Below are 19,902 nucleotides of genomic sequence, written 5' to 3'. Positions count from 1 at the left end.
CATTCCTGAGTCACCACTAGAAGGGAGGGTGGTGTTGGCTAATGCTTTCAGAGACTCCATCACTATAAAAGATGTGGAGATGATGGGAAATACACCTTTAAATGGGCAGGCTCCATCAGTGGCACACTTAAAGAAACAACCATCCTCACTGTGCTGGGTGTCAGTAACTCCCAAGGGTAATGTGAGTTATCCTATCAAACAAATGTTATTTATTATGCATTTATCATTCTTGCCCTTATTTGCAATGCTCCTGTCTAGTAATCCATGCTGTAAAATGCCCTAAAGAACAAGAGATGGTGTGGGAAGTCAAGGCTGTTTGTGTAACCAGACTATATTTTGTTTTCAGAAGAACCACCATCATCAGTAACGTTGTCAGTGGGGTCTGTCACTAGGATTGTGCTAGCAGTGCTTGTAACGCTGATTGTCATCTCTGAGTGAGAAGCAATCCAAATATAACCCTTCCTACACACCTGCACGCACGCACATACAGTACGTGCAGACGCTTGCACAAAAGTGTTTTAAACATGGGGCAAGTGATCATTATCTTCAGACAATCAAAGAATACTCCTGACTGGCCACCTGTTGGTGACAAATCAGAAGTAGTCATACTGACCGCAGTCTAAAAAAAAGGTCCAGATAACCAGAAACAGTTTCACACAGTCTACCACACTCATGGGAGGAAGTACGAAATATGCTTCCTATATTTTCACTTCTCTATATGTAGCGGATTGTTAAGCCACATTAGACAAGTAGTCCAAAGAGACTTTTCCAACGTCTATGCTCAGTTCCTGGTTGATCGAATGCTTCAGTTAATTTAATGTAATTTTTTTTACAAGTTGAGAGTGTTTTGACCGTGTGTAGGCCATAGATCACACAGATCACATTTGTAGCAGGAGTGCTATGGAAAAATGCAGACTGTCTGCCGTTTTGCTGCTGGCACACATTGGCCTCTCTTCAGGTAAGACATCTTTTTATTTATAACTTTATTCTCTTATAGAGAAGGTCCTGTTAACCTGGAGGGAAAATAGAGAAGGTCCTGTTAACATGGAGGGAAAATAGAGAAGGTCCTGTTAACATGGAGTTTTGTTCACTAGACATGAAGAAAACAGGGAGTTACTATCTGAACTTGTCCAAAAAGGAATAGTAATTTTGGTTCACAGTTGCAAAAAAAAATGATATTTTGGTCCCAAATGAACACGACCCAGACTAGAGGGGAAAACAGAAGCTAAAAACCAATAATAAAACAACTGTGTGATTCTGTGTTTTTTTTTAAATGGTTCATAATCCCTCTCTCTATCTATCTCTCTCCATTTCTCGCTCTTCTTCGGTCTTCATCTCCAGTAGTGTTGGAAGCTCAGGTCAGTGTTGATTCACATGTGACGGGGCACCTGGGTAATGATGTCACACTGCATTGTAAGTTGCTCCAGGGCAATCTCACTCAGGCTGAGTGGCAGTGGGAGAAATCAAATACTAAAAAGGTTTCCATAGCTGTCTTTAGCCCTAACTTAGGGCAAAACATTTCTGGGTCACCCCTAAAAGGGAGGTTGGAGTTCGCTGGAGATTCCACAGGTGATTCCTCTATTACTATAAAATATGTGCAGATGACTGATGCAGGGAAATACACGTGTATCCTGACAGCCTTCCCCAGCGGCTCATCTGAGATAACAACCATCCTCACTGTACTGAGTAAGTCTGGAAGTTCAGCTTTAATATTGCAGATAGATTGTGGCTTCCATCAATGTAATTGTATGCATCATTTCCATCATTTCCAATATATATTTATTTATTTATTATTTATTTTTTTACAGATATTTTCCTTTATTATTTTCCCCTAACCATTCCATCCCTCCCCTATTTGGAGTAAACTAATGGGCAACAACACTTAGGCTTCTACTTCCAGCTTATACATACTATATACATTTTACGAATACAGTATATTTTACAATAGTTATATTTTGTTTGTTTTTAGTCCCATCCTTCAGCTCCACTCAACCCTCTAGAACTCTTAATATAGGGAAGAGAATAAAATATCTTATTAAATGATTAAGAAAGAAATCTTGATTAGTGACAATATTTTTTCTGTAGATACTGTAGGGTTCAGTCTGACAATCAGCTGGGTCAGAGGTCAAAGTGGTGACAGTGGTTCTGTTTCCTTTCCCAGATCAGACTCTACCTCCATCATCTGGCGCGGTTGCTGGGATTGTTACCGCAGCCCTCCTGGTAACAGTTGTTGTGACAGCCACAGCTTACCTCATCATTGTCAGGAAGAGGTGTGTGTACGCTGTCTGTAACACATAGTTACAGAACATAATAAATATATACTGTATGTATCTCAATGGCATGTAATGTATCATCAGACATTAGAAGTGCAGAGGAACTGAATGTTATGTTTTACCAGTGAATATATTTATATTATTCTCTCTAACTAGGCACAAGGCTTTATTCAACCCCTCTGTCAGCATTGGTGAGTAGGAACCACACAAAAAAAGTTCCCCTTCTGCTCAGTCAGCCCTGTCCTGGATTTCTGCTTTCTGTAAAACCCGCTGTGGTTGTTTTTCAGATGCAAGCAGCCTGGTGGTCAATGCAGACAGGACAGGAACAGGAAGAGAACAGGTAAGGTTTTTCATTGAAAACTTGTTTTTCGTTGTGCGTTTGACTGAATTCCAGCCTAAGGTTTTAGCTAATCACATTACATTTGTAATCATTCAGCGATCCTCATCTATCTCACACTCTCCCTCCCGTTGTCTTTCTCCAGGACCTGGTTTATTCTGAGATCGTCAGATTCAACATTGCCAAGAGCAAAGCACATGACCCATCTGGAGAAGACCAGGAAGATGCAGACGTCAAGCCAGCTGAGGATGTCACCTACTCTGCAGTGGCAGTGGGGAACCAGCATCCTTCAAGGGAAGACACAGTTTACTCTCAGGTGGTGAAAAAGGACTGGGACATAGATGATGTATGGACTGTCTAAGCACAATAACAGAAAAGGGCTAACCAGACATCCTTTACATTCACATTAATTTAACTGAAGTTATCTCTTGTTGGGGAAGTGACCTCCTTATTAGACAAAGCCATCTGGATCTTAGAGAAGGGCTATATGTGTGAACACTGAAGAATTACTGCCACCAACAGAATGCTATATATATGGGGCATACAACCATCTCAGCTCTGTTGATTTTGTTGCGAAGAGACAGAATCAGTAGATCACTTATTCTGGTCTTGCCCCTATGTAGCTTGTTTCTAGTCACAGGTTCATTGTTCATTGTTAAAAAACCACAACATGCACTTTGGAAAGCCCTAGTCAGTCAATAAATAATATAATAATACTCGTAGGAAAGGTTTTCATCTTTAGCTCACAATCTGTGCATAATATACAATTATAAAGGTTAAAAAATGTTGTCAAACATCGCAGCACAATTGAAAAATACATGGCATATGGAAACCAAACGAGGGTGATCTATGGTGATAGGTGGGATGGGCTGAGAGTGGCTGAGGGTTGGGTTTAAAGAGTTTATGTTTGGTAATGTATTATTGTTATGAGTCTGCTTTATGTAAAAGTGCCATGTACAGTTGAAGTCAGAAGTTTACATACACTTAGGTTGGAGTCATTAAAACCAGTTTTCCAACCACACCACAAATTTCTTGTTAACAAACTATAGTTTTGGCAAGTCGGTTAAGACATCTACTTCGTGCATGACACAAGTCATTTTTCCAACAATTGTTTACAGACAGATTATTTCACTTATAATTCACTGTATCACAATTCCAGTGGGTCAGAAGTTTATATACACTAAGTTGACAGTGCCTTTAAACAACTTGGAAAATTCCAGAAAATTATTTAATGGCTTTAGAAGCTTCTGATGGGCTTATTGACATAATTTGAGTCAAATGGAGGTGTACCTGTGGATATATTTCAAGGCCTACCTTCAAACTCAGTACCTCTTTACTTGACATCATGGGAAAATCTAAAGAAATCAGCCAAGACCTCAGAAAAAAACTTTAGACCTCCACAAGTCCGGATCATCCTTGGGAGCAACTTCCAAACGCCTGAAGGCACCATGTTCAACTGTACATCAATAGTACGCAAGTATGAACACCATGAGACCACCCAGCCATAGCCATCATTCCGCTCAGGAAGGAGACGCGTTCTGTCTCCTGGAGATTAACGTACTTTGGTGCGAAAAGTGCAAATCAATCCAAGAACAATAGCAAAGGACCTTGTGAGGATGGTGGAGGAAACAGGTACAAAAGTATCTATATCCACAGTAAAATGAGTCCTATATCGACATACAGTGACAAAGAAAGGATCAGTCTATCAGTTTAATGGTAGGTTTATTTGAACAGTGAGAGACAGAATAACAACAAAAAAATCCAGAGAAACGCATGTCAAAAATGTTATAAACTGATTTGCATTTTAATGAGGGAAATAAGTATTTGACCCCCTCTCAATCAGAAACATTTCTGATTTCCCAGATGTCTTTTATACAGGTAACGAGCTGAGATTAGGAGCACACTCTTAAAGGGAGTGCTCCTAATTTCAGCTTGTTACCTGTATAAAAGACACCTGTCCACACAAGCAATCAATCAATCAATCAAATTCCAAACTCTCCACCATGGCCAAGACCAAAGAGCTCTCCAAGGATGTCAGGGACAATATTGTAGATCTACACAAGGCTGGAATGGGCTACAAGATCATCGCCAAGCAGCTTGGTGAGAAGGTGACAACAGTTGGTGTGATTATTCGCAAATGGAAGAAAAACAAACAAACTCTCAATCTCCCTCGGCCTGGGGCTCCTTGCAAGATCTTACCTCGTGGAGTTGCAATGATCATGAGAACGGTGAGGAATCAGCCCAGAACTACACGGGAGGATGTTGTCAATGATCTCAAGGCAGCTGGGACCATAGTCACCAAGAAAACAATTGGTAACACACTACGCCGTGAAGGACTGAAATCCTGCAGCGCCCGCAAGGTCCCCCTGCTCAAGAAAGCACATATACATGCCCGTTTGAAGGTTGCCAATGAACATCGGAATGATTCAGAGGACAACTGGGTGAAAGTGTTGAGGTCAAATGAGACCAAAATGGAGCTCTTTGGCATCAACTCAACTCGCCGTGTTTGGAGGAGGAGGAATGCTGCCTATGACCCCAAGAACATCATCCCCACCGTCAAACATGGAGGTGGAAACATTATGCTTTGGGGGTGTTTTTCTGCTAAGGGGACAGGACAACTTCACCACATCAAAGGGACGATGGACGGGGCCATGTACCGTCAAATCTTGGGTGAGAACCTCCTTCCCTCAGCCGGGGCATTGAAAATGGGTCGTGGATGGGTATTCCAGCATGACAATGACCCAAAACACACGGCCAAGGCAACAAAGGAGTGCCAGTCTCCAGACTAGCCAGTCTCCAGACCTTAATCCCATAGAAAATCTGTGGAGGGAGCTGAAGGTTCGAGTTGCCAAACGTCAGCCTCGAAACCTTAATGACTTGGAGAAGATCTGCAAAGAGGAGTGGGACAAAATCCCTCCTGAGATGTGTGCAAACCTGGTGGCCAACTACAAGAAACATCTGACCTCTGTGATTGCCAACAAGGGTTTTTCCACCAAGTACTAAGTCATGTTTTGCAGAGGGGTCAAATACTTATTTCCCTCATTAAAATGCAAATCAATTTATACAATTTTTGACATTCGTTTTTATGGATTTTTTTGTTGTTATTCTGTCTCTCACTGTTCAAATAAACCTACCATTAAAATTATAGACTGATCATTTCTTTGTCAGTGGGCAAACGTACAAAATCAGCAGGGGATCAAATACTTTTTCCCCCCACTGTATATTTCTAAAGCCCTTCTTACATCAGCTGATGTCACAAAATGCTGTACAGAAACCCAGCCTAAAACACCAGACAGCATGCAATGCAGGTGTAGAAGCACGGTGGCGAGGAAAAACTCTCAAGAAAGGCTAGAACCTAGGAAGAAACCTAGAGAAGATGTACAAAATCAGCAAGGGATCAAATACTTTTTTCCCTCACTGTAACCTGAAAGGCCGCTCAGCAAAGAAGAAGCCACTGCTCCAAAAGAGCCATAAAAAAGACAGACTACGGTTTGCAACTGCACATGTGGACAAAGATTGTACATTCTGGAGAAATGTCCTCTGGTCTGATGAAACAAAAATAGAACTGTTTGGCCATAATGATAATCGTTATGTTTGGAGGAAAAAGTGGGAGGTTTGCAAGCCTTAGAACACCATCCCAACCGTGAAGCACGGGGGTGGCAGCATCATGTTGTGGGGGTGCTTTGCTGCAGGAGGGACTGGTGCACTTCACAAACTAGATGGCATCATGAGGGAAGAAAATTATGTGAATATATTGAAGCAACATCTCAAGACATCAGTCAGGAAGTTAAAGCTTGGTCGCAAATGGGTCTTCCAAATGGACAATGACCCCAAGCATACTTCCAAAGTTGTGGCAAAATGGCTTAAGGACAACAAAGTCAAGGTATTTTAGTGGGCATGACAAAGCCCTGATCTCATTCTATAGAAAATTTGTGGGCAGAACTGAAAAAGCGTGTGCGAGCAAGGAGGCCTGCAAACCTGACTCAGTTACACCAGCTCTGTCAGGAGGAATGTGCCAAAAAACTTATTGTGGGAAGCTTGTGGAAGACTACCTGGAATGTTTGACCCAAGTTAAACAGTATAAAGGCAATGCTACCAAATACTAATTGAGTGTATGTAAACTTCTGACCCACTGGGAATGTGATTAAAGAAATTAAAGCAGAAATAAATCGTTCTCTCTACTATTATTCTGACATTTCACATTCTTAAAATAAAGTGGTGATCCTAACTGACCTAAGACAGGGAATTTTTACTAGGATTAAATGTCAGGAATTGTGAAAAACTGAGTTTAAATGTATTTGGCTAAGGTGTATGTAAACTTCCGACTTCAACTGTATTTAAAATGTATATGTAAAATGTATCTGTATGTAGTAAAAAAGCTTAAAACAAACTAAGATATTTGTCCTCCGAATAGTGGTGTGGTGGAAGGGTTAATAAAAACAAGTTTTAAAAAGTGTCTGACCTCCCTACTGCTGTCTCATCACTGTTAGTGATCAGGCCTGCCACCGCAGTGTTGTCAGCAATCTTGAGGATGGTTTTGGAGTCATCCGTGGCCACGTAGTGAACAGGGAGCAAAGAAAGGGACTAAGCACACACCCCTGAGGGGCCCCCGTGTTGAGGGTCAGCGGGGCGGAGATGTTGTTGCCTACCCTCAGAACCGCTGGACAGCAACATAATGAACTAAACCACTGATGATTGAGAATGAGATCAGAATGACTGCTAAGGCTTGATCCATTAATAAATAAATAACTCAATAGGTAGCCGAGACTACAAAACTTAAACAATCTGTTCAAATCAAAAGGCCTGATTTAACATGACATCAATAATGCAGCCACAACACGAGTCCCCTGTGCCGACACATTCAGAAATCAAAAGGTTTAATATTTTGTTTAAAAGCTCTGACGAAGGCTAAAAGAACAATAAACACCTTTCAGTGAGAAAACAGAAAACCAATTAAAGAAGAAAAAAATACTGTTTTCAAAGACGTAGCCTACGATGCAATAGTCGTTATCATTTTAAGGAGAACAAAAACTACATTTGAACACTGCAGAAGCTTCGGTCTAATACTCCTAGCCCACCTCTCCAATGCATTGTTGGGAAAGTGTGCATTGAATTTTAGTAGATGACGAGCCGAACATCCTGTCATTTAAATCACACTTGATTTTCAAAATGTCACATACTATTAAATATTATATTTTCGCATACAGAGAACGTGTCATGCATGACTGGATTGTTTCCCGCTATTTGTTGATTTAGGTTGCGCATCCCCATATCTTATTGTTCAGCGGTTGTCAAAGACAACATGAGTATGACATCCGGGTATTTAAAGTAGACTTTATTTTCTAATTCAATCAATCAATCAAATACAGTATATTTATAAAGCCCTTCTTACATCAGCTGATGTCACAAAGTGCTGTACAGAAACCCAGCCTAAAACACCAAACAGCATGCAATGCAGGTGTAGAAGCACGGTGGCTAGGAAAAACTCCCAAGAAAGGCTAGAACCTAGGAAGAAACCTAGAGAAGAAACAGGCTATGAGGGGTGGCCAGTCCTCTTCTGGCTGTGCTGGGTGGAGATTATAACAGAACATGGCCAAGATGTTCAAATGTTCATAGATGACCAGCAGGGTCAGACGAAAGAAAGAAAGAAAGAAAGAAAGAAAGAAAGAAAGAAAGAAAGAAAGAAAGAAAGAAAGAAAGAAAGAAAGAAAGAAAGAAAGAAAGAAAGAAAGAAAGAAAGAAAGAAAGAAAGAAGTAGAGAGAGCAAATTTAAATTCACAAAGGACACCGGGTAAGACAGGAGAAATACTCCAGATATAACAGACTGACCCTAGCCCCCCGACACATAAACTATATACTGGAGGCTGAAACAGGAGGGGTCGAGAGACACTGTGGCCCCATCCGACGATACCCCCGGACAGGGACAAACAGGCAGGAGAGAACCCCACCCACTTTACCAAAGCACAGCCCCCACACCACTCGAGGGATATCTTCAACCACCAACATACCATCCTTAGACAAGGCCGAGTATAGCCCACTAACATCTCCCCCATGGCACAAACCCAAGGGGGGCGCCAACCCGGACAGGAAGATAGCGTCAGTGACTCAACCCACTCAAGTGATGCACCCCTCCTAGGGACAGCATGGAAGAGCACCAGTAAGCAAGTGACTCAGCCCCTGTAATAGAGTTTGCGGCAGACAATCCCAGTGGAGAGAGGGGAACTGGCCAGGCAGAGACAGCAAGGGTGGTTCGTTGCTACAGTGCCTTTCCATTCACCTTCACACTCCTGGGCCAGACTACACTCAATCATAGGACCTACTGAAAAGATGAGTCTTCAATAAAGACTTAAAGGTTGAGACCGAGTCTGCGTATCTCACATGGATAGGCAGACTATTCCATAAAAATTTAGCTCTATAGGCGAAAGCCCTGCCTCCAGCTGTTTGCTTAGAAATTCTAGGGACAGTAAGGAGGCCTGCGTCTTGTGACCGTAGCGTACGTGTAGGTATGTACGGCAGAACCAAATCAGAAAGATAGGTAGGAGCAAGCCCATGTAATGCTTTGTAGGTTAGCAGTAAAATCTTGAAATCAGCCCTAGCCTTAACAGGAAGCCAGTGTAGAGAGGCTAGCACTGTAGAAATGTGATCACATTTTTTGGTTCTAGTCAAGATTCTAGCAGCCGTGTTTAGCACTAACTGAAGTTTATTTCGTGTTTTATCCGGGTAGCCGGAAAGTAGAGCATTGCAGTAGTCTAACCTAGAAGCGACAAAAGCATGGATTAATTTTTCTGCATCATTTGTGACGGAAAGTTTCTAATCTTACGTAGATGGGAAAAGCCTGTCCTTGAAACAGTCTTGATATGTTCTTCAAAAAAGAGATCAGGGTCCAGAGTAACACCGAGGTCCTTCACAGTTTTATTTGAGACGACTGTACAAGCATCAAGATTAATTGTCAGATTTAACAGAAGATCTCTTTGTTTCTTGGGACCTAGAACTAGCATCTCTGTTTTGTCCGAGTTTAATAAGTAGAACATTTGCCGCCATCCACTTCCTTATGTCTGAAACACAGGCTTCCAGGGAGGGCAATTTTGGGGCTTCACCATGTTTCATTGAAATGTACAGCTGTGTGTCGTCCGAATAGCAGTGAAAGTTAATATTATGTTTCCGAATGACATCACCAAGAGGTAAAATATATAGTGAAAACAATAGTGGTCCTAAAACGGAGCATTGAGGAGCACCGAAATGTACAGTTGATTTGTCAGAGGACAAACCATCTGTCACGTCCTGACCATAGTAAGTTGTTATTTTCTATGGTAGAGTTGGTCAGGGCGTGACAGGGTTTTTTTCTAGTTTAGTTTTTCTATGTTGTTATGTTCTACTTTTGTATTTCGATGTTGGGTTGTTCTAGTTTTGTATTTCTATGTTGGGCTGTGTTTGGGATGATCTCCAATTAGAGGCAGCTGGTCATCGTTGTCTCTAATTGGAGGTCATATTTAAGTTGGTGTTTGTCCCACCTGGGTTTGTGGGAGATACATTTTGAGTAGTGTACGTTTCACCTCTGCGTCATGGTTTGTTGTTTTTTTGTCATTCAGTTTATTTATGTATTGCATAGTTTCACAGTATAAATAAAATGTGGAACGACACACACGCTGCACTTTGGTCCGCTTCTCCTTTCGACAACCGTGACTCCATCCAAAGAGACAAACTGATATCTTTCCAACAGATAAAATCTAAACCAGGCCAGAACTTGTCCGTGTAGACAAATTTGTGTTTCCAATCTCTACAAAAGAATGTGGTGATCGATGGTATCAAAAGCAGCACTAAGGTCTAGGAGCAAGAGGACAGATGCAGAGCCTCGGTCTGATGCCATTAAAAGGTAATTTACCACCTTCACAAGTGCAGTCTCAGTGCTATGATGGGGTCTAAAACCAGACTGAAGCGTTTCGTATCCATTGTTTGTCTTCAGGAAGGCAGTGAGTTGCTGCGCAACAGCTTTTTTCTAAAAATTTTGAGAGAAATGAGAGATTTGGTATAGGCCGATAGTTTAAAAAAATATATTTTCTGGGTCAAGGTTTGGCTTTTTCAAGAGAGGCTTTATTACTGCCACTTTTAGTGAGTTTGGTACACATCCGGGGGATAGAGCCGTTTATTATGTTCAACATAGGAGGGCCAAGCACAGGATGCAGCTCTTTCAGTAGTTTAGTTGGAATAGGGTCCAGTATGCAGCTTGAAGGTTTAGAGGCCATAATTATTTTCATCAACGTGTCAAGAGATGTCGCATACTATTCAACTTTTATTTTTTTAGCTCTTCAAATGGCCAACTATTTAGGACGCAAGTATAGGACACGGTCATGGTCTTTTATTGTCCTGGTTTTGTGAATCAAACAAATACATGTGTCACTGAACAACCCCATGCTACGATTAGATGGTGAAAAAACACCAACCTCCTTCAAATGTTCTTTAAACAATAGAAGCTAATTTACCAACATTGTGTAATATTGATATATAGCATTTTGAAATGAAACTCTTCAAATGCTAATTTAATTTGAGATTTTGTGGTGAAAGTTGTCTTTCTGATAGTTAGCCTATCGGGCTATGTGGCTATTGCAGCCAGACCATGGTGTGCTTCTAGCCTGGCTGCCAGACTGTTTGTGTTTCAGCCAGCTTTTTGCTGTCTTGTTGTCAGGCCCACGATGTAGTGTTGATTGATTAATGCAGATATAGTCAGGTACCCTGAGGCCTACCTTCAAGGCCTACCTCAGTGCCACTTTGCTTGACATCATGGCAAAATCAAAAGAAATCAGCCAAGACCTCAGAAGAAAAAAATTGTAGACCTCCACAAGTCTGGTTCATCCTTGGGAGAAATTTCCAAACGCCTGAAGGTACCACGTTCATCTGTACAAACAATAGTACGCAAGTATGAACACCATGGGACCACGCAGCCGTCATACCGCTCAGGAAGGAGACGCATTCTGTCTCCTAGAGATGAACGCTACTTTGGTGTGAAAAGTGCAAATCAATCCCAGAATAACAGCAAAGGACCTTGTGAAGATGCTGGAGGAAAAAGGTACAAAGGTATCTAAACTCAGCAAAAAAAGAAACGTCCTCTCACTGTCAACTCCATTTATTTTCAGCAAACTTAACATGTTTAAATATTTGTATGAACATAAGATTCAACAACTGAGACATAAACTGATCAAGTTCCACAGACATGTGACTAACAGAAATTGAATAATGTGTCCCTGAACAAAGGGGGAGTCAAAATCAAAAGCAACAGTCAGTATCTGGGGTGGCCACCAGCTGCATTAAGTACTGCAGTGCATCTCCTCCACATGGACTGCACCAGTATTGCCAGTTCTTGCTGTGAGATGTTACCCCACTCTTCCACCAAGGCACCTGCAAGTTTCTGGACATTTCTGGGGGGGAATGGCCCTAGCCCTCACCCTCCAATCCAACAGGTCCCAGACGTGCTCAATGGGATTGAGATCCGGGCTCTTCGCTGGCCACGGCAGAACACTGACATTCATGTCTTGCAGGAAATCACGCACAGAACGAGCAGTATGGCTGGTGGCATTGTCATGCTGGAGGGTCATGTCAGGATGAGCCTGCAGGAAGGGTACTACATGAGGGAGGAGGATGTCTTCCCTGTATCACACAGCGTTGAGATCACCTGCAATGGCAACAAGCTCAGTCCGATGATGCTGTGACACACCGCCCCAGACCATGACGGACCCTCCTCCTCCAAATCGATCACACTCCAGAGTACAGGCCTCGGTGTAACGCTCATTCCTTCGACGATAAACGCGAATCCAACCATCACCCCTGGTGAGACAAAACCGCGACTCGTCAGTGAAGAGCACTTTTTGCCAGTCCTGTCTGGTCCAGCAATGGTGGGTTTGTGCCCATAGGCAACGTTGTTTCCGGTGATGTCTGGTGAGGACCTGCCTTACAACAGGCCTACAAGCCCTCAATCCAGCCTCTCTCAGCCTATTACGGATGGTCTGAGCACTGATGGAGGGATTGTGCATTCCTTGCGTAACTCAGGCAGTTGTTGTTGCCATCCTGTACCTGTCCCGCAGGTGTGATGTTCAGATGTACAGATCCTGTGCAGGTGTTACGAATGGTCTGCCACTGCAAGGACGATCAGCTGTCCGTCCTGTCTCGCTGTAGCGCTGTCTTAGGCGTCTGACAGTGTGGACATTGCAATTTATTGCCCTTGCCACATCTGCAGTCCTTAATTACCATCTATAAGCTGTTAGTGTCTTAACGACCGTTCCACAGGTGCATGTTCATTAATTGCTTATGGTTCATTGAACAAGCATGGGAAACCGTGTTTAAACTCTTTACAATGAAGACCTATGAAGTTATTTGGATTTTTACGAATTTTTACGAATTATCTTTGAAAGAGAGTCCTGAAAAAGGGACATTTATTTTTTTGCTGATTTTTATATCTACGGTAAAACGAGTCCTATATCGACATAACCTGATAGGCCACTCAGCAAGGAAGAAGCCACTGCTCCAAAACCTCCATAAAAAAGCCAGACTATGTTTTGCAACTGCACATGGGGACAAAAGATCATACTTTTTGGAGAAATGTCCTCAGGTCTGATGAAACAAAAATATAACTGTTTGGCCATAATGACCATTGTTATGTTTGGAGGAAAAAGTGGGAGGTTTGCAAGCTGAAGAACACCATCCCAACCGTGAAGCACGGGTGTGGCAGCCTCATGTTGTGGGGGTGCTTTGCTACAAGAGAGACTGGTGCACTTCACAAACTAGATGGCATCATGAGGATCGAAAATTATGTGAATATATTGAAGCAACATCTCAAGATATCAGTCAGGAAGTTAAGCTTGGTCGCAAATGGGTCTTCCAAATGGACAATGATCCCAAGCATACTTCCAAAGTTGTGGCAAAATGGCTTAAGGACAACAAAGTCAAGGTATTGGAGTGGCCATCACAAAGCGCTGACCTCAATCCTATAGAAAATTTGTGGGCAGAACTGAAAAAGTGTGTGCGAGCAAGGAGGCCTACAAACCTGATTCAGTTACACCAGCTCTGTCAGGAGGAATGGGCCAAAATTCACCCAACTTATTGTGGGAAGCTTGAGGAAGGCTACCTGAAACGTTTGACCCAAGATAAACAATTTAAAGGCAATGCTACCAAATACTAATTGAGTGTATGTAAACTTCTGACCCACTGGGAATGTGATGAAAGAAATATAAGATTAAATAAATAATTTTCTCTACTTTTATTCTGCCATTTGACATTGTTAAAATAAAGTGGTGATCCTAACTGACCTAAGACAGGGAATTTTTACTAGGATTAATTCAGGAATTGCGAAAAACTGAGTTTAAATATATTTGGCTAAGGTGTATGTAAACTTCAGACTTCAACTGTAGTTTACTAAAATGGACCCCTGTTTTCATAATTTTGACAATAACTTAACTAAATCATTTTTCAAATAACAAAAATGTGACTAAGACTTAATGATATTTTAGTAAAAATGAATCAGACGATACAATTTTTTTTAAGTGTAAAAATTAACACTGGTTGAGGTTCAGCTTCCAGTGGTTCAGGGCATCATTAAAGAGTGTTCCAAGGAGGCCGTACATTGAATTTCAGCTACCTGCGATCACAGGAAGGGACTTAATTGGAAGTCAAAGGGACGGTTTCGAATGGTTAAAAATGTGGCCGGGGGTCCAGGCATATGACATTTAAAGTCAATTGACCCGAAATCATTTTTGACCTCCATTGGACACAATGGTCTTGCAGCTCTAGAAACTAAGAGCCTTGGTCTGAATTCTTGAATACATTTTTAAGAGGATATTGGTCTGTCTGCCTGTCTGCCTGCATATTTGTCTGCCTGCCTGCATGTCTGTCTGTCTGCTTGTCTGTCTCTGTCTGTCTGTCTGATTACAGGAAATTACTTAATTGGGGGTCATGGAGGGGTTTTGAAGGGTTAATTTGTGACCGGGGACCATCATGATCCGGCATATGACATTTTAAGTCAATTGACCCGAAATAATTTTTGACCTCCATTGGACACAGCGGTCTTGCAGTTCTAGAAACTAAAAGCCTGCTTATGAATTCTTGAATTCATTATATTATTAAAGGATATTGGTCAACAACCAAAAAAATTATTGACTTGAAACTTCAAACTGTCTTTGTCTGTCTGCCTGTCTGTGGGAGAGAGGAGTGAGATGGAGCTAGAGAGAGAGAGATGAGGAGGGTGAGGCAGGGACTGAAGGAGAGTGAGAGAATGAGGGGGAGGAGAGAAAGAAAGAGAAGGGGGTGATGGAGGGAGGGTAGAGAGAGTAAACAGACAGAGGTGGAATAGAGGAGGGAGATGGAGAGATGAGAGGATGGGGAGGCAGGGAAAGTAGAAAGTAGGGGGAGAGGGTGGAGGGGGTGAAAGAAAGGGGAGGGAGAGAGAAGAAAAGGAGGGGGAATGAACAGGTAGAGAGTGAGAGACAGACATGAGATAAACAAGAAAAATAGTAAGTCATGACATAGCACAAGTGGGGGGGGGGGGCAAATCACTGATTCCCATCAGACCATCTCCTTCAATGCCCTACTCCTTAAAAATTGCAGTTGTGTCTAAAAAAACATTATTTTGCTTTGGTGTATGTACAGTGAGGGAAAAAAGTATTTGATCCCCTGCTGATTTTGTACGTTTGCCCACTGACACAGAAATGATCAGTCTATCATTTTAATGGTAGGTTTATTTGAACAGTGAGAGACAGAATAACAACAAAAAAATCCAGAAAAACGCATGTCAAAAATGTTATAAATTGATTTGCATTTTAATGAGGGAAATAAGTATTTGACACCTCTGCAAAACATGACCTAGTACTTGGTGGCAAAACCCTTGTTGGCAATCACAGAGGTCAGACGTTTCTTGTAGTTGGCCACCAGGTTTGCACACATCTCAGGAGGGATTTTGTCCCACTCCTCTTTGCAGATCTTCTCCAAGTCATTAAGGTTTTGAGGCTGACGTTTGGCAACTCGAACCTTCAGCTCCCTCCACAGATTTTCTATGGGATTAAGGTCTGGAGACTGGCTAGGCCACTCCAGGACCTTAATGTGCTTCTTCTTGAGCCACACCTTTGTTGCCTTGGCCGTGTGTTTGGGGTCATTGTCATGCTGGAATACCCATCCACGACCCATTTTCAATGCCCTGGCTGAAGGAAGGAGGGCTACAGGTTAGCAATGAACCCCGAGTCGGGATTGCTAACAAGGCTGGAAATTCAAAACATCAAAAATCTAATAATTTCAATTTCTCAAACAATCAACTATTTTACACAATTTAAAAGATAAACATCTCCTTAATCTAACCACATTGTTCATTGTCAGTGGGCAAACGTACAAAATCAGCAGGGGATCAAATACTTTTTTCCCTCACTGTACTTTATTGTATTTATACTTGGGATATCGCTTGACTGCAATGTATTGAGAGAAACGTCAAGCCTGTGAAAATCATATTTTCCCATTTCCTGCAATGTACTGAGAAAAACATCAACCCGGTGACACATCCTTTCCCATTGACTGCAATGTAGCGAGGAAAACGTCAGCTCTGTGATACACATCTTTTCCCATTGACTGCAATGTACAGTGGCTTGTGAAAGTTTTCACCCCCTTAGCATTTTTCCTATTTTGTTGCCTTACAACCTGGAATTAAAATAGATTTTTGGGGGGTTTGTATCATTTGATTTACACAACATATCTACCACTTTGAAGGTGAAAAAAATTGTTTTTTTGTGAACAAACAAGAAATAAGACCCCAATTTTTTTTTAGCATGCATAACTATTCACCCCCCCAAATTCAATACTTTGTAGAACCACCTTTTGCAGCAATTACAGCTGCAAGTCTCTTGGGGTATGTCTCTATAAGCTTGGCACATCTAGCCACTGGGATTTTTGCCTATTCTTCAAGGTAAAACTTCTCCAGATCCTTCAAGTTGGATGGGTTCCGCTGGTGTACAGCAATCTTTAAGTCATACCACAGATTCTCAATTGTATTGAGATCTAGGCTTTGATTAGGCCATTCCAAGAAATGTTCATGTCTCCCCTTAAACCCCTTTCTTTAACCTCTCTGGGGTAGGGGCAGTATTTTGACATCCGGATGAAAAGTGTGCCCAAAGTAAACTGCCTGTTACTCAGGCCCAGAAGCTAGGATATGCATGTAATGTTCATGGTAGATTTGGATAGAAAACACTGTAAAGTTTCTAAAACTGTTAAAATAATGTCTGTGAGTATAACAGAACTGATTTGGCAGGTGAAACCCCGAGGACAAACCATCCAGGGAATTATTTTTTTTGGTCATAGGATTTTCCAATTGTTTTCTATGGGATGCCCTTTTTATAAAGAACCTGGTTGTAGTTCCTATGGCATCCACTATATGTCAACAGTCTTTAGAAATTGTTCTATGTTTTTCTTTTGAGAAATGAAGAAGTAGTCCTATTCATTGTAAGTGTCACTCCAGGTGGACTCTAGTGTTTTGGTGCGCGTGACCAGTAGCTCGCTCCATGTTGTTTTTATCCGGTATTAGACACAGTTTATTCCATCTTAAATTTTATTGATTATTTACGTTTTAGGGTACCTGACGTTGGATTATAAACGTTGTTTGAAATGTTTGGACCAAGTTCACAGGTAACTTATTAGATACTTTGTAGGCATGTTGGGCGAGTTGAAACCGGTGTATTTCTGAATCAAACTTGCTAAATAAATGGACATTTCTGGGAGATAAAGAAGGACATTATTGAACAAAAGGACCATTTGTGATATTTCTGGGACATTTTGGAGTGCCAACAGAAGAAGATCTTCCAAGGTAAGGCATTAATTATATCGCTATTTCTGACTTTCGTGGTGCACCTGCCTGGTAGAAATATATTTTTCATGGTTTTGTATGCGGGGCGCTGTCCTCAGATAATCGCATGGTTTGCTTTTGCCGTAAAGCCTTTTTGAAATCTGACACAGCGGCTGGATTACCAAGAAGTTAAGCTTTATTTTGATGTATAACACATATATTTTCAAGAATGTTAAATATTTGAATTGAGTATTTTTTTTTTTCGCGCTCTGCAATTTCACTGGATGGTGGCCAGGTGGGATGCAACCGTCCCACGTACCCGTAAGAAGTTTTAAGCAATGGCTTTTTTTCTGGCCACTCATCCATAAAGTTCAGCTCTGTGGAGTGTACGGCTTAAAGTGGTCTATGGACAGATACTCCAATCTCCGCTGTGGAGCTTTGCGGCTCCTTCAGGGTTATCTTTGGTCTCTTTGTTGCCTCTCTGATTAATACCCTCCTTGCCTGGTACGTGAGCTTTGGTGGGCTGCCCTCTCTTGGCAGGTTTGTTGTGGTGCCATATTCTTTTCATTTTTGAATAATGGGTTTAATGGTGCTCCGTGGGATGTTCAAAGTTTCAGATATTTTTTTTATAACCCAACCCTGATCTGTACTTCTCCACAACTTTGTCCCTGACCCATTTGGAGAGCTCCTTGGTCTTCATGGTGCCGCTTGCTTGGTGATGCCCTTGCTTAGTGGTGTTGCAGACTCTGGGGCTTTCAGAACAGGTGTTTATATATACTGAGATCGTGTGACAGATCATGTGACACTTAGATTGCACACAGGTGGACTTTATTTAACTAATTATGTGACTTCTGACGGTAATTGGTTGCACCAGATCTTATTTATGGACTTCATAGCAAAGGGGCTGAATGCATATGCACGCACCACTTTTCCGTTTTTAATTTTTTTGAATTCTTTTAAACAAGTTATCTTTTTCATTTCACTTCACCAATTTGGACTATTTTGTGTATGTCCATTACATGAAATCCAAATAAAAATACATTTAAATTACAGGTTGTAATGCAACAAGATAGGAAAAACGTCAAGGGGGATGAATACTTTTGCAAGGCACTGTTTTGCGAAAAATGTTAGCTACCGTGGCATTTTATATTTTTGCAAAAATGTGCCAGTATTAAGTTTTCCTATGATATCATGTTGATTGAGACGCAGCGCATGCAAACAAATGATATTTCTATCTTAACCAGGGATTTCTTTATTTTGCTCATTTGTTTTCCACGCGGCTGTGGACATCGACTCTATTAATACAATATAAGTGAATTTGACCAAATACTTATGACTTCTTCAAATGGGGGGACTAGATAAATTGCTTGACCAAAAGTATGTGTACACCTACTTGTCGAATATCTCATTCCAAAATCATGAGCATTAATATGGAGTTGGTCCCACCTTTGCTGCTATAACAGCCTCCACTCTTCTGGGAAGGCTTTCCACTAGATGTTGGAACATTGCTGCATAGACTTGCTTCCATTCAGCCGTAAGATCATTAGTGAGGTCAGGTATTGATGTTGGGCAATTAGGTCTGGCTCGCAGTCAGCGTTCCAATTCATCCCAAAGGTGTTCGATGGGGTTGAGGTCAGGGCTCTGTGCAGGCCAGTCAAGTTCTTCCACTCCAATCCCGACAAACCATTTTTGTATGGACCTTGCTTTGTGCACTGGGGCAATGTCATGCTAAAACAGGAAAGGGCCTTCCCCAAACTGTTGCCACAAAGTTGTAAGCACAGAATCGTCTGTAGCATTAACATGTCCCTTCACTCGAACTAAGGGGCCTAGCCCGACCCATGAAAAACAGCCCCAGACCATGTTTCCTCCTCCAACAAACTTTACAGTTGGCACTATGCATTGGTGAAGGTAGCATTCTCATGGCATCCGCAAAACCCAGATTCGTCTGTCGGACTGCCAAACGCGTTTCCACTGCTCCAGAGGCCAATGGTGGCAAGCTTTACACCACTCCAGCTAACGCTTGGCATTGCGCATGGTGATCCATGGCTGCTCGGACATGGAAACCCATTTCATGAAGCTCCCAACAAACAGTTCTTGTGCTGAGGCAGTTTGGAACTCGGTAGTGAGTGTTGCAACCGAGGACAGACAGTTTAGAAATGATCTTGCCTTGCCTCACTGGCAAACTCTCAGCTAAGAACCTTTTTAACTTCAAATTATATTATTGTGTACCAGCCTGGTTTTAGACCTGGACATACAGTAGTACTGTTTCAGCAGCTATGATTGTCTTAAATTATATATTCAATTGCTTAGATCATAGGAATCACTGTGCTGCCATATTTATAGATCTATCCAAGGACTTTGACACTGTCAGCCATTCCCTACTCATTCAAAGGTTGTCTGAAATGGGCCTGGACCAGGCGTCTTGCAATTGGTTTGGGAACTATCTGTCAGACAGGATAAAAATATTTGCTTTCTGATGGTGTCAA

At 41.8% G+C, this 19,902-nt stretch overlaps 1 protein-coding gene across 2 annotated transcripts; it reads left to right on the top strand.

Annotated features, from left to right (window-relative positions):
* Positions 1 to 689: 689 nt before the first annotated feature.
* On the top strand, positions 690 to 7,066 carry LOC106575638 (T cell immunoreceptor with Ig and ITIM domains). Of its 2 annotated transcripts, none has more exons than XM_014152262.3 (6): positions 690 to 958; positions 1,345 to 1,686; positions 2,162 to 2,270; positions 2,430 to 2,464; positions 2,561 to 2,613; positions 2,756 to 7,066. In XM_014152262.3, exons 1-6 carry the CDS (start codon positions 901 to 903, stop codon positions 2,969 to 2,971), a joined length of 813 nt encoding a protein of 270 aa, XP_014007737.3. In that variant the 5' UTR covers positions 690 to 900; the 3' UTR covers positions 2,972 to 7,066. The 2 variants fall into 2 exon arrangements, with proteins under 2 accessions (XP_014007737.3, XP_014007729.3); XM_014152254.3 differs by having other exon boundaries at positions 1,342 to 1,686.
* Positions 7,067 to 19,902: the final 12,836 nt, after the last annotated feature.

Source organism: Salmo salar, chromosome 02, assembly GCF_965601325.2.
Source record: "Salmo salar chromosome 02, fSalSal1, whole genome shotgun sequence".
Classification (NCBI taxonomy): Eukaryota; Metazoa; Chordata; class Actinopteri; order Salmoniformes; family Salmonidae; genus Salmo; species Salmo salar.
The sequence above is the reverse complement of the archived record's forward strand: the minus strand, read 5'-3'. Positions and strand labels throughout refer to the sequence as shown.

Bases quoted from the DNA above. Each gene is read 5' to 3' on its own strand.
- LOC106575638 (XM_014152254.3), top strand. From the start codon at position 901: ATGGAAAAATGCAGACTGTCTGCCGTTTTGCTGCTGGCACACATTGGC. The intron at 2,271-2,429 runs GTGTGTGTACGC...CTCTCTAACTAG, and splicing joins CTCATCATTGTCAGGAAGAG to GCACAAGGCTTTATTCAACC. The intron at 2,614-2,755 runs GTAAGGTTTTTC...GTCTTTCTCCAG, and splicing joins CAGGAACAGGAAGAGAACAG to GACCTGGTTTATTCTGAGAT.